We start from the raw sequence: 15,245 nt of genomic DNA, 5'->3' as shown, positions 1-15,245 counted from the left end.
TGCATGCACCAGGATTCCATGTGCTCCTTGACTGTAACATGTTGGCAGCCTTCACAGTGATAGTGTTTACAGCGACTGTTGCTTTGCAAGGGAACATGTCTTCAAGCATTCCCCCTTACTTCCCTCCCTCTTTCCACTATTAATTCAGTGAGATGGGTGCCTGTCTCCCCTTCCACATGGGGGCTCATGGCTTGGTTCCCAGGATTTGCCAGCCATGGGAGTGGTCTCCATCTAGGAGCTGGCTGCCAATAGTCCCAGGGTATCCAATCAATGAAATCGATGTCAATTAATCAATTGATATTGATAATTGATAGCGAAAATTTGTGTGGTTATTCATTGGTATCGATTTTCAATAGCAATCTATAGATAAATTGATATCAATTGGTACCAACTGGTTGCAATGAGAGTCTTTGACGATGCACCTTATATTCAGTAAAGCCTCTTCCTGGACTTCTTGTGCAGACATAATGATATGTAAAGGCAATGATGGGCAAGTGGGCAATTCGAGTACACGTGCAACGGGGTATATTCTTTGCATTGAGAAGACTGGGTTGGAATTGTATTACAAATTTTGTCCCCAGGGCTTCCTAAAAATGGCGGATGATCAGATGATAGCAAGACAATAAATGAGCTGCCATTTAATCACTGAGAATTTACATGTAGTACTGGTGGTAATCGATAGATACTTAGCAAGACCCAGTTACATTGTATAAAACAGTCCAATTGGGCTGCAAATTTTGCAGCCAGACATCCAAAACAAAGGAAAATACACCAATCAAGCTTACTTTTCCTTTGTTTGGATGTCTTAAGTATAACTGGCAGCCCAGTTGCTAAGACTTTACTCATACCTTATCCGTATGGCCCATAAAGAACTGTTGCTGCCCAGATGACACATCCATTGATACGATGATTGCATGGCAAGGATAGACTACACAGCCACCATTCTTTGTCCATAAAGCCTTTACAAGAGAAAAAAAGAACCTACATGTCACAAAAAAGATATTTACATGTACATCATTTCATCAGTTTTATCGATAGATTTACATGGAACTGTTAAGGACTAAAATTAATAAACATACATGTAGCTACATTTATCTAATTTCATGTTCCCTGAGTACACAGACACAATACAACAACAACTGCAACAATTTATTTGTAAATGTACCATATAAAAAAATAATATTTTATATAATATATACATGTATGACAAAAAGGTGACATGGAACCTGAAGTAACTAATTATACAAAGCTAAACTAGTTAGGAGTGCATTAAATAATTCAAACTGTCCCTTTTTCACAAGTGACTATCTTTATTTAGTATCACCCAACTAGTGGACTAATGCAAATCCTGCATTTTGATTGGCTACGCTACTAGGGGACTATTAGTAATAGTCATCGAGTAGCGAAATTGGCGCCATCGAGCGTGACGTTTTCTTTCGTTTTATTCCCAAATAAATATTTCTTCAACTTGCATTTGCTAACTTTATTATTACCTTTTCTGTTCGACTAGTTGGGTGATACTAAAACAATTAGACCCTTCGCCCTCAAGGGCCACGGGTCAATAGCCCATTCGGCTTCGCCTCATGGGCTATTGACCCGTAGCCCTTGCGGGCTACGGGTCTAATTGTTAATTATCAGCTACATTACCTCATCGGAGGTACCACCTCCAAACCCTACTACTCTTTTCAGTGACAAAATGGGATCTGGTTTAAGAGTCTGCAAAAGAAAAGAAAACTCAAAATAACAGATTTATTACAGAGTGCAGAGAACACCAGTTTTCAAACTTTCCCTATGATGTCCTAGCCCAAAAATCATTCTCACTAGCCCTGAAAAATGTCTTCTGTCATAACACCTGAGGCTTACCATTGTTCCTCCAGGTTCATTTGATACAAAAATTACATTACCTTCATAGCCCAACTGGAAAGGGCTACAAACAATACTTCAGATATTACCCCTCTCACCGTGAAGTTTCCTGCCTTTGCAACCTTTGGTATTTCCACTTTTTCTACCTACAGAGTCCAGCAAAAGAAAAAAAAAAACATAGAACTGTAACTTCAGTACTCATAATATTCAGACCTTATCGCATTTTTTTAGCATGTGCCACAATGGTATATCAGGTGAGCTTAGTCATTCCATGGTTCATATTTCGTAAGATGTAGTCACATCAAAATACCCATGGTGTGACCAATTGAGCCTGAAGTGCTGCCAAAGTGTACCAAAAAAGGTACAATAGGTATTTTCATACCCACTCTTGGCCAAGTAACCACAATATCCTAGCCATAGCAGGTCAGTGACTTGATATTGCAGGATATCAGGACAGTAGACAGAGATTTTGAATGGCTAATACAAGTAAGTATGGGTTATTGACCAAGTGTGAGGTCAAGATGGCTGGATATTGGCTAAGTTCTCTTTTTGCGTGTTTATGGACCGAGACGGAGTCGAGGTCCAAAAACTTGCAAAAAAAGAACGAGGCCAATATCCAGCCATCTTGACCGAACAAGCTTGGTCAATACAGGATTTATTATATGGCTTTCAGGGAAATTTTTCTTGCAGGAGACGGCGGGTAGTCCCGAGCGGGCAAGATAGCTTCATCTTGCCTGCTCAGGTAGCCAATCACAGCACAGGATTTGATTCATCTTGCCCGTTCACAGAGCTAGCCATATAATAATATTGTATAATTGGGTATACACTGTAGTAAACAGCAGTAATCAAAGAAGAGTAAGAAAATCATTGACATTAGTTTGTAGAATGCGAGTGGTAAATACAGGATGATGATAAAATGCAGTGTGTGACATTTGGTGTTTCAAGTATTGAATCATTGAATACTGTACTGTTCATCTCAAAACGAATATTGCAGCAAAGAATAAAATCAAAATTCAATGACAGTGACAGTACAGCCTTAAACATTAAATCCTATACCTTATCTTTTTCCTTTTGCTGTTGAAGATTAATAACAGTTTTGCTTGGATGTGCATATACATGCACTTCTCCACTGTTGGCATCTACCAATTCGGCTCCACGGACCCCCACAGTAGGAAGAGCAGTAGGAATTACATGTCTTCGCTACAATAGAAAGACATACATGCATTAGTATAAAATATGGGAACAAATCACATGTATGCAAGGGGAATCCCTCACTTATTTGGATTTTAAAGACATTACTTTTCAAACAAATGTTATAAGCATTTAGAACAATACATGTAATCAATCCATGTTTGGTCAAAATTTCTCTAGACATCATTATCTTCTCTGTACAATGTAAGTATCTAGAAACATAGGCACTCCTCCCTATTACTTACCAATATGGTATTTCAGTTAGTATATTGATTTGTACTGAAATTACTGCAAGTGTCGTATGTAGTGTTAGTAATTTGTACTGTTGTATATTAATCTCATTCTCAGATCTCAAGAGATCTGGGAACAAGATTAGTTGTATGTAGTGAATAGAGACAACTGTTATGAAAAAAAAAACATATGGTATACCAGCAAACTGTTTGCTTCTAATTCACTTTAATCATGAAAGAAATGTTCTTTACCAGTAGAGGCAAACAAGTCCTTCTCCTTTTATTCCACTTCACACAGGGTCTGTTCAAATTTTGAATGCAGGATTCAAGACTTTTCCCATCCTTTTTTACAAACCATTGTTTCATATTTTACCCCTTGAATTTTTTGTTGTACCACATAGAGGTCCACAAAATATTAAAAACACGGTTTGCAAATATCTACTTTCGTTCCAGAGATATTTAAGTTTGAAAAATGAGTAACACATGCAAATGAGAGGACCAATGACATCATACACTTCAAGTAAAGATCAAGTAAAAAAATAGAAGTATCTCAGGCAATTTGCAGCACAGACCATTGAAACTTTGTAGGCTGATAGTTCTACATGTAACACACTTTAAGCTATAAAAAATTATGTTCCAATGGCAACTGACTCTTTTCCAGTCCACACCAACCAGATTTCAGTATTTTTGTGATTTGCAGCTCGAAAAGCATTAAACAAGGCCACAAACTTGCTACAAATTTCCTTCTGTTACCTGTCAAATCTGTCATTGTTGAAAATCATTTTGTTTGAGAAAAATTAAAATGATATGTTGGTACCCTTAACAGACTTCTAAAAAAGAGTATGAATTAAATTCACTTGGTTATGCTTCATGTACTGCATTTCACCACCTTGCTCATGCCAAGAGACCAAATTAGCCGGACAAGTCTCTGTGGGTTCTTAAATTTTAACATTAGGAATATACATCAATGTTCTTTTAGATAACTTTTAAAATACCTTTTTCACAGTCTGCTTTTGTGGATTTAGTCTGTCCACTAATGCAACTCTTGAAGTTATTGCTTGATGTGTCTGCAATAATAAAAAGTTCTTGAGAAAGTCTTCTTGTTCTCTTTGTTGTCTCTTTTTCAATGTTGCTTGCATTACATTTGTTAAGGTATCATGGTAGGTGGATTGACAGTGTTCGGAAATCGTGCTCTTACTGTACGCTGGTGCTTTGAAAGAAAACCCTATCAACCTATAAATTTTCTGAAAGCTTAATACTTATAGAGTACAACCATATCTTTGAAATTTTCTAAAAAGTTATTGTCGTAGTGATATTAAAAGAAATACCCACAAACACTCCTTCACTTAAACTGCTTCACTTCCGCACGTGAATTATCGGAGCGGCGTGATTAACATCAGAAATGTTTTCTCACACATCACCCCTAAAAAGTGTGTCAGCGATTTTCCAGATGTGGTTTGGTTTTTTTTCTACACTCTCCTAAAGTTTGATATTTTCAATGCAGACATTTCCTTCTACTAACAGTTAGTGAAATATGATGAAACAAAATCTTTGTTATGATAGCACATCACATTCACATGTGCTGTCTTTTTTCAATTTCTCCCAAAATTTATAGCCTGTATACAGCCACCCCTCCCCTCCAAAAAAAATTCCTGAACATTATTATCAATGGTAAATCACAGATGCTCCTTCCTAAATTTTTTTTGGAGGGGAGGGGCGGTTGTACACAGGCTAAAAATTTATGACTTTGGCATTCTTTGGAAGTAGCAAAAGTGAAGCCCTTTAAGCTTAGGCCTGGATCACACTATGAGAGGTTTGTTGGTTTAATGGTTAGTGTGCTAGACTCTGGGGTGGTTCAAGTTCAATGCCAGCAATGTTTTAAATTGTCTTGGACAAGTTTTGTGACAAATATTGCCTTGTGGGCGCACAAAACTGTGTCAGCTGACAACTAATTGGAACTGCGCAGGCTTTGTACTGCCATCTTGAAAGATATGTGACCGAAGCACGCAAAGCAATACAAAGCAAAGATGGAACTTTTTTTCCCTTTCCCAGGTCCCAGGTCCCTGTGAAAGGACTTGGACTTGGGTAAGGAGTAATAAAGGACACAATCACAATATCATAATATCGCGATATCTTGTCATAATATAGATATTCATATAGCGACAAAAAATATTGCGATTCACTGGTGCATCGGTGTATCGTTGCAGCACTAGCAAATAAGTTGCCCCCTACTTATCACAATGGAGTTCACTAATCCTGACTAATAACAAATTCATCTCTGGCCTTTAGTTATTAATGCTACTACTTCAATCTATTATCCAACTGCTACTACGAAACATTTTGACAGGGCTGAGATAGGGAAGGGTAGGGTATTCGTAAGGAAGACTGAGATAAGGCAGAGTACAAAGGGCAAGTTAGAGAGGGGTAGGGAAGAGAAGAGTTGGGTAGATCTGGATGTGGAAAGAACAAGGTACACCAAAGGCTCAGTGGAAAGGTTGAAGAATTTTATATTACAATGTAGCTGTCCAATTTGACAAAGTTGATTATTCTCATGCTCACAGAAAAAAGGGATCATGTTTATGGGAGGTAGTGTTGGCTGACACTAATGACTGATATATCGACCAACACTTAGTCTGTCAGCCATGTATCAGTCAACACTTGGGTGATACCAGTGTCAGTTGATATATCAAGTGTCAGTTAATATATCAAGTGTCGGTTGATATATCAAGTATCAGTTGATATATCAATCGATAGTGTCGACTGACACTACCTATAGTAAACATGATCCAAAAAAAGTGTCCACATTGTAACCCATACCTTGCCTTCGCCTCTTGCATAAATACTTCCCAAGGTCTCTTGCGGTGGCTTTCCACGCACATCAACATGATTGACCTGATTTAACTTTGTCCTTTTCTCCTGATAATGAGCACTTTCCTCCCAAGAATTGACATCAGCTACATCATCTTTATGGCGAGCGAGTGTAGACTTGACATTTGCCATGATTCCAAACTGAGCAATTTTAGAATCAGGTGGAAACTTGATATAGTCATACAGTTCATGCCAATCTGCTCCCTTTGGTAAGGGAAATGTCATTTCTCTCGGCAAGGGACTTACACCTTGGTCCAGCAAGCCTAACTTTCTGGCTTCAGAAGCAGATATCCCAGGCATATAATCTATATCACTCGTGAAGAGTCCTTTAAGAAACATGTTGGCACAGAAACGCATGGTCTTCATGTATGCATACTGACGGTTTAAGTAAACAGAGAGGATGTATCGGAAGTCTAGTACCAAAACAGTCCAACGTGTTGTCTGAGAAGTTGTGCCAACAAGACCTGATAATTTAACAACAAAATAAAACAAATTAGCACAGTTGTTTCAACTTCCATTTGATGTTGATGTTTCTACCTTGAAAAATTTCTACCTTTAAAATTTCCTTATAATACTCATTCTAAAACAAAATCTTAAACAGCACTGCCCATCAACATGGCTCACTGAATGCTAGTGCTTAAGAAAGGTACAGTACATGAATCTCAAGCTAAAAGGTACCCAGCGATTCACCAATTACTAAACTCATCTACATGTATGTTTGGATAAATACAAAGACAATGAAACAGTAGTAATAAAAGGGTCTTGCTTAAAGTGCATATGACATGAAAAATAATTTCTGCTTATTTGAAAGGCCTTTCAAAATACAGAAGAATGGCATTTTTCTTTTTAAAATATCTTTCTTCATTTTAGAGATATTGACGTTTTTCTGTTATGCAAATTAGATCAGTGATGACGTCATCTTGTTTGCAACTGAAAATGGTAAAATACTGAATAAACAACATCTCTAGGAATATTGAAGCAGTGTTCTTGAAACTTGGCACCACAAATGTACATCACGAAAGAAACAAAATGACACCCTTAGTGCTGTTGCCATGACAACAGTTTTGCCACTGGTGCTGTCTAAATAAAAACTGAAATTCCCAGTTTTTGTCTTAAACCAAGAACCATCTACCCCACCCAATCTAATGATGGGAGTTAAGACAATATGGGAGCTATGTCTGTTCCAAGTAGGACAATTTGTCTCACTTTAGAGGTTGCAAATGGGGATATTTAGTTTTTTGACAGAAAGATACTCAAGCTGAAAGAGTTGCTATGGCAACAGCACAGAGATCTAGATGTACATGTCTAGGGTCTCTTCTAAGCTGTTCTTGGATTTGAAATTTTGTCCACAAGCAACAATACAGAGACACTTCATGGACCTCTGTAGAACATGGCACATTATCAGTGTGGAATATAACAGATTAACTCTCACACCTCTCCCAGTCATTATCAAGCGTGAAACAAATTGAGCACACAAAGGGAAACTTTGCGTACTCATACTAACAATATACAGAATGAATGATTACACAATAATATCCTTACTGCTTATGGTGCCTGCTTCACCAAGAGTGACCTCATCAACCGAACCAGGAGGAGGGCTTGACACAAATGGAAACTGTAGCCATGTTGATGTTGATTTGAACTCCTTAAACATGTTAGAGAAGGAGATCCTGATGGTCAGTCCATCGTCTGTTGCCACGTCAATGTGTACCACAAAATACTTGCCAGCAATTGGTCGCAAGAGACAGTAGAGGTAGCGACCAGTCAATCCCAAGGACTGAGTGCTAGTGCGAGGAAACTGGATAAAGTTGCTGGCAGGAATTGAGCCTGTGATTCTGTAAACTGTGCCTTTCACCTGTTTGTCCTAAAGAGCAAAATATACTCTTTTTTAATGAATTTACTTCCTTGTGGTAATATCTTCTTTATCATAAATCAGATCTCATTTATTTGATAGCTAAGAACTTACATGAAAGGTTAAACAGTGAACACGTGAACATGTGTGTTACAGTGAACATGTGTTGAAGCAATTTACTGGGATATAGCCAGGAAAGAACTAAGCTGCATTTTTCAAGCCCAGTCCACTTTTCTTGTCTTTACACTTTAAAAGTTACCCCGAGTCTTTGTTTTCTAGACGAGTGAAATTTCAGCTGGTGAAAAGCTCTCTTTCAACTTAGCTGTCACCTGGCTCTCAGCTACATCTCTGAATCTACTGTACATCCATACCGTAGTTCCTACTCAAATATTACATGTACATGTCCATATACATGTAGTTCTGAACGAGTGCCAAGCATTATGCAAAAAGTTACTTTAAGTTCTTCCTTGAATAATAAAATGAGATTCTGTAGAAACCAATCCCCTGTCTAGTTCCCAGTCCAGCGTGGCCATCAAATGGTTAAATAGTTTTACTTTTGCGCAGGTTACGTGTATGTACCTGTAAATGTAAAAGGGTTGGCTCACATTTAATAAGCAATGTTACCTTTGTTTATGCCGTCTGTCACCGTATCCCCCAAATTGCAGTCAGGTAAATGTGACCTTTCATCATTTGTCTCATATTTCCAATACATGTTATTTCCAATGTTGTAATAATTTTTAGTTGTTCTGCTCTTAATGTAACATGTTTGTTCCATTTATTCTAAAACCATTGGCAGTGATTATGATTAGTTAAGAGTTGGCGGCGTCTATAATAAACTTCTTTATGACATACAATTATTGCTGGTACGTTGGTTATTGATTTAATTGGCCATGGTGACCAATTTGTACTTGAGCAATATTTCAACAACCTGGTGATACATGTACAAAGCAAAGCCTTTTGAACATTCCTGATTAGTGGTACACGCTCTCCCTTCATGTTTGACTCACCATAATGGTTGACACCTCGCCTTCTTTTGAGCACTTCTTCCATTCTCCAATGTTGAAATGTTTGAAGACATTCACATTAGGATGTTGCCAAACTTAAATTAAAGATGTACAATCTGCTATGAATAACTTTGACAGACTAATGAATGTGTTATGGAGGGAGCATCAACTTAATTCAGTAAGGGTAAGGAAGAAAAGGGTTTCATTTTGTCTAAAACAAGTCTGCACACACAGTTCTTATGCAATGTGAATGCATCTTTAACTTCCTCCAGTCTCCTTTCTATTTTCTCTCAATTATACAGTAGCTCAAGATGAGAGCCACAATATTGAGAACCGTGAAGAAGAGCTCACAAAACCAACTGTCGGTTAACTGTCAGCCAACAAACGGCCAATAGTCGGCCGACAGGTGTTTTAGGGAGCTGTTCTTTACAATTACCACATTTTGCTGATGGGACTGCTTTCTATATTTTAGCAGCTAGTTGAAGCCCTAAGCTATAAGGGTAATATTCTGACATGGAACATGGAATAAACTGCATGGTGACAGCAACATGGAGGTTGATCAGTTCCATGACAGCAATGTGAGGACCTTCCAAAATTGTGATGAAATGGTTTGAAATTCAGATGGGAGACACGCATTCATGACCTTCCTTAGTGAGCCTTGAATACTTCTGACTGGCATCATATCATTTTCCAAGACAATACATGTCTAAAACTTTACCAGCTAAATCAAATGTAAATGTAGATGTAGAACAACTGTCTGTAGAAAGAAGTAAGCTTTTTTAGCCATCAATTCTTTGTTTACTCAGATATTTATGGTCAGTGACTGTACCATATTACCTAAACCAGTTACTATAGTTTGTTCATTATCTGCAGTCATACATGTAAGTTCTCCTGAGCTTATGCCAGCCAAAGCGAGTAATAATAAAAACTTTCAAAACAGTAAACTAGCTTTTTCTCCCGGGGAGGTACTTTGGGAATTTCTGGGTGGGGATGTACTGCTGTGACCCTGGAACCCTTAGCCTATACCAGAGCTAGTTCAGCTGAATTTTGCTAACCTATACTAAGGCTGATTTGCATAAATTTAAACTTGCCAATTTGATTTTTTTATATTTTTGAGTGGCAATTTCTGGTTTCCTTACCTTAGATAAAATCTTCAACCAACCAGTCAGTTTTGTGAAAAATGATACCCTATTCTAGACCCAAACGCTCTGATTTACATACCCTATCCTAGAGTAAACTGCTTGAAAATCATACCCTTCACAGCGGCACATACCTATATAGCCCATATATGGCAGTGCCCCCCGCCCGGGCCTTTTCTGTACGTTTAAGCTTACGACAGTTGTTTTACAGTGTTAGAATGGAAGTTTTTAAAAACAATGTTAAACTCTAAACGGGTTGTTCATGTTCAAGACCCTTAAGTTCAACTTACACTTCGACATCCTCAGCTTCTTCCTAAAGTCTTTTTCCAATTATTTTCATCTTCTTGGTCTCCAAAGATCAAAATAACTTGGGAAAATGCTTCCAAAATGGCCCCTGGTTCGCGCCATATTATTCGAAGACTATGCACTGGGCATGACAAAATCTCTAATCCGCCGGTCAGCTGTACAGTATGTGCGGGCTCATATATGTCTAGTAACACGAAAACAAAGATGGCGTCGAACAGGCAGCCCGTTGCCAAAGGAGGTTTGTGGACATCACATTCAGCTCCTGTGAGCAAGGAAACTCAAAACCTACTGAAAGGTAATACTAGATTTCTCAGAGATACCTCACAAAGATTTCCAGGCTTTTGATGTAATTTGATACCTGAGAACTTTCATTGACAGTTATGATGGAGGAATCGAAATTAACAAACTTTCAGCGGAGACAGTTGCAGGAAAACATGAAAAGTAAGTTCTGTGTTTGGGCAGCTACATAGAGACCAGGATAGAGACAATTTACTCTTGTACATGTAGATTGTGTTTCTTTATTCAAGTTTTGTGGATTAATCTGTGCCTTCAGAATACATTCAGCTCTTGATCATATCGTCGAAATATATAACCATTTGACAAAATTAATACCAGGGGATACCGCAATTTTGAAATGTGTGCCATCAAATTCAAAATTCTTGTAATCTCCGGCCAACTTAACCGTTACCGTGGCTTGCCAAGACATATCGCCATGCAACGATACCAAAGTGGTGTGAAGTACTTTCCTCTATGTGTCACTTCTTTCTTACTTCGCATCAAGAAGTCCCCTTCTCTCCCTCTCCCTCCGCCCCCCCCCCCCCCCCCCCGCAAGGAACAGGATTCTAGATTAGGGATTTTCTTGTTATCTGGTTGTTCAAAGAGAGGATAATATTATCTGCCAGAGAAATCACTGTCCAGTGGATAGTGGATAGTGCAGTTTGTTTTGTTGACACTCATCTACTGGATATGCATTTAGTGGATGATGCTATCCACCCTTTGGGCCTAGATGAAAAGCCTCTGTGTTCTCCACATTATCATTCCTTCCCAAAATTTTTGTGACAAGACAACACTGAATAGCAAGTGCCAAACTAGGGTTATAATTTATCAATATAGCTTGGAAAATACATGTAGAACATGTAACATTGTTGTTTGTTTCTGCTTGTATTTTAGAAGGTGAATCTCTGCCCGTTGCTTGCAACCCCACAACCAGCAGAAATGGAAGAGTACAGCCAAGAAGCACACCAAAGAAACCCTTACCCAAAGTGATGAATGCCAGGCATCTCTCAGGTGGAAAGAGACCAAAGGAAGCAATTGACATTCAGCAAAGCTCAGTACCACAAGAAATTTACAAACCTCCTCCAGGAAGTATGTTCTGCATTAGTTGTTTTAATTCTCATCATCTGTCCGCTGCTTGACAATGTTTTGATATTGTAAAGAGAGATTACACATTGGTAAATCTTGTCCAGAATAAACCTCATGAGCATCCCCCTCCCCCTCCACCCCCAACACAACCCTGTCATTTTCAAGCATCCTATTAAGTTGCAGAACTTCATGAAGGTCGTATCAAGATCCTTAAGGGCCCTAGTCAAACACCTTGCCAAAATCTTTCAAAATCCTAGAGGAACCTTGAAAAGATCTTAGCATTTCATTTTTCTTTCATATTCTTGAAAGAGTCACACCAAAAAGCTTACTTTTTTTGTCTTCAACTATAGCAAGTATCATTCAGCTTTTCCACTCACCGAAGTTGTAGCCTCTGAAGTGCCTACTATCCTGAAGAAGTTCGTCTCAAAAGAGGCGACTTCGGAGGCCACCATTTTGAACTGTGCCCCTGTGTATGTGACATCATTCAGTCCGACTCAAAATTGGCAGCAAGGAGAAAAACCTGCTACTGACTTTGCATCCTTCACAAGGTCAGCAAAATGTATTTTTCCAAGCGATTATCCAGTTCACTATCTTCACTGCTATCATTTTCGGAATTTGGAGCATGTTTGGCTCAAAAATTAATATTACAGGTCAAGAGCAGCCATAACCCAGCGTGACAGTTAACAAGGCTTGCCAGAAGCCATTTAGAGAAAATCTCTTGGATGGAATGATATCACAAAAACGTGGCCTGACTGCTGAGTACTGTTCAAAATGGCAGCAATGATGTCAAATTTTGGGCTTCTTTGGAGACAAATATCATAAGGAAACCCTACACTTTAGAGGTTGAAACTTCGGTGAGTGGCTAAATTTAGTGCTAGGTTTTTATTAGCGTAGACAAAAAATATACGTTTTTTGGAATGACCTTCTCCTTTAAGGACCCTTTTACGCTTTAGCAGGTCTAGACAGATCTTGTAAGATCTTTAATATTTCTCTCAATTTCCAGAGTTGATTTCTGAGAAAGATAAAAGAAGACTACAGAATGTGATGGCTTATGGTGAGGATGGTAAAAACATTGAAGATGTTCCAAGACAGAAAAAACCTTCCCCTAGAGAAATGGTGCAGGAAAAAGAAGTTGATCGATTTGATGAAGGTAATCAGTAATATGAAGAATGGTTTGTGGAGCAAGAAACTTTGTTATAAAACAAAATCTGATTTGGATTCTTGTAAACTAATTATCAGTTCCAAGACTTGTAACAGTTTTGGTAGGACATTTAGAATTTATTGACATTCATGTACAATGTACAGTGTATGACTGTTCTCTAACAACATTATCAACATATGCCACTTGTGTGTCACTTGTGTGTCATTTTCGTAGTTTGTCTTCAGATGTATGTGTTATCACCTGGCATAGTAGGCACGCAATGCGTGCAGAGCGCTAGGTAACTGAATTTCCTTTGTTTGCAATGCAGGCCTGTAATACTACAAATTTTATGTTACGTAGGGTAAGTTTTACCATTTTAGTGTATCAAACTCTTTTTTTTTATTATAATTGTTTCTTTACAGTTCTTCAAGAAATAGAGGATAGAAAAGCTTTCTTAGATGAGATGGAAGAGCTTGGACAGGGCAAACAGTATAGAACAATAATATCAACAGAAATATCACAGGTAAATAACAATTACATTTTTCTGTAGTTGGAAACAGCCACAAGGTGCATGTGACAGCATTATGTAAAACTATAATGGTAGTGCATGAGTAGTGGAAAATTCGAGAAAGAGCTTATTTGAAATTTGGATCCAATGTCAAAGAAAAAATTTTGATCCAATGTCAGGCTTACCCACGGGTTGAGCTACAAAAGCTGAGCTCAGAAGGAGAAAAATGTGGGAAGTGAGAGTACAGGAATAGGAACACAATCAAGCCCTTTGTGCTGGGACATCATCCAGTGTCGTTACATGAAGATGCTGTGACCACCCTCTAGGTGCATTTTCAAAGGGATTGGTCAAAAGTTCATTTCAGTCAAACTTTGTTGTCAACATTTTGATATGCTGTGTATCAAGAACGGTGAAACGTTTTGCATTTATTCATGATGTCAACAAAATGTTGACAATAAGGCATAACAGCACTTGTCTAGAAGATTCTGAGGCCATTTGTCCAGGTGTAAGACTGTAATTTTGTAAACACTAGCTGAATGAGACAAAAATAGGGTAGTATTTGTTTAGAAATTTCACTCATATGAATCCCCTACCACTGGGAAAAATCATCAAGATATCAACCCCCTTGGACAGCCCGGTCAGGTAAGTTTGGTTACACAGTAATCACCTGATATACAACACAGTACAAAACACAACAAATTACTTTGAGCAATAAAAACATTACAGTGAGAAGAGAAACAGTGGCAATGGTTTACATGCATTTCTGTACTGGCAGAAATATTTTAATTACGTCTTCTTTACTCAACAGAAAATAAGAGAGCTTGAACTAATAGACAAAGAAAGAAGCAAAGAGCTCAACCTTGTTGAGTAACAAGAACCAGAGCAACAGTGACAAATAGTGTGGAGTGATCAACAATCATGGCTGAAAAAATTGCAGAAAGTGTAAATTAAGCTTGTAGCTATGACTAAAAATGACAGGGGGGGGGTGAAGTGAATGCTGACAACGGGTCATTTCGAGTGATACATCTTGGGAGCTTTTTATCAGTTATTAATTATTAATAAGGAATTTGTGAAAGAGGTAAACAAAATTATCTTTGATTTTCTCTAAAAGGAATGTTTTGCTCTTGCTAGCGACATCAAAGATGGAGGACTTACATGTACAGCACCACATTTAGGTTCTATAGTAGAAACCCAGGCAGTACTTTGTTGTACAAAATTGGCAAGCTATCAACTGATATCTTGAACTTCTTCAAGGTAAATTTGTCTTGTGTTACAGTTACGATTTGAACAAATAGCTATAAAGCTCCCAACATTTTATGAAGAGTGCTCAGACATAAGAGTCGCAAAATGCTCTGCAGTTAATTACACAAGTGTACAGGATCTAAATGGACAAGACCTTTAAACAACTCTTCCTAGGAGCAGTAAATTTATTTGTATAGGAGGCATGTCTGAGCATTTTAGAAATCTTGTAGGTAAAGGAATTCTTAAAATGGGGAATCTAATCTCCTATAACAATGAAATTTTTGTCAAAAGTTGTTACAAGTTTTGTTTCTTTGAGAAATGCCTTACCAGTTGAATGGCATGAATCAATGGCTTGCTAGTTTAAAGTGTACTTGTTGCAATGACATACAGACAACACTTTCGGATTTACTCACAATACATACTACAGCTACTTGTAAAAAAACACTGTTTATTAAAATTATATTTATTACATCGTAAAATTTTGTATCTGAGATATATTTATATACATTTGTCATAGTTAAGCATTATTTAATACACAT

At 37.9% G+C, this 15,245-nt stretch overlaps 2 protein-coding genes across 3 annotated transcripts in view; one reads left to right on the top strand and one right to left on the bottom strand.

Moving 5' to 3' along the window:
* LOC145490710 (WD repeat-containing protein 90-like) overlaps positions 1–10,528 on the bottom strand; it is a 39,531-nt gene extending 29,003 nt beyond the window's left edge. For both annotated transcript variants that reach the window (XM_081469799.1, XM_081469800.1), the window contains exons 1-9: positions 10,438–10,528; positions 9,012–9,103; positions 7,695–8,016; positions 6,102–6,616; positions 4,280–4,351; positions 2,920–3,063; positions 1,962–2,009; positions 1,648–1,716; positions 849–959 (exon numbers count right to left, since the gene is read on the bottom strand). In XM_081469799.1, the coding sequence (XP_081325925.1) occupies positions 849–959; positions 1,648–1,716; positions 1,962–2,009; positions 2,920–3,063; positions 4,280–4,351; positions 6,102–6,616; positions 7,695–8,016; positions 9,012–9,103; positions 10,438–10,447 (1,383 nt within the window). In that variant the 5' untranslated portion in view covers positions 10,448–10,528. The remainder of the gene's footprint in view (positions 1–848; positions 960–1,647; positions 1,717–1,961; positions 2,010–2,919; positions 3,064–4,279; positions 4,352–6,101; positions 6,617–7,694; positions 8,017–9,011; positions 9,104–10,437) is intronic.
* A 5-nt stretch (positions 10,529–10,533) lies between these two features.
* Positions 10,534–15,044, top strand: LOC145490714 (UPF0193 protein EVG1-like). The gene is made up of 6 exons (XM_081469804.1): positions 10,534–10,748; positions 10,832–10,894; positions 11,624–11,818; positions 12,819–12,965; positions 13,379–13,479; positions 14,273–15,044. Exons 1-6 carry the CDS (start codon positions 10,535–10,537, stop codon positions 14,333–14,335), a joined length of 783 nt encoding a protein of 260 aa, XP_081325930.1. The 5' UTR covers position 10,534; the 3' UTR covers positions 14,336–15,044.
* The last annotated feature ends 201 nt before the right edge of the window (positions 15,045–15,245 follow it).

The sequence above is a fragment of the Orbicella franksi genome, chromosome 6, assembly GCF_964199315.1.
Source record: "Orbicella franksi chromosome 6, jaOrbFran1.1, whole genome shotgun sequence".
NCBI lineage: Eukaryota > Metazoa > Cnidaria > Anthozoa > Scleractinia > Merulinidae > Orbicella > Orbicella franksi.
Note: the sequence above shows the minus strand (reverse complement) of the source record. Positions and strands in the feature narration are given on the sequence as shown.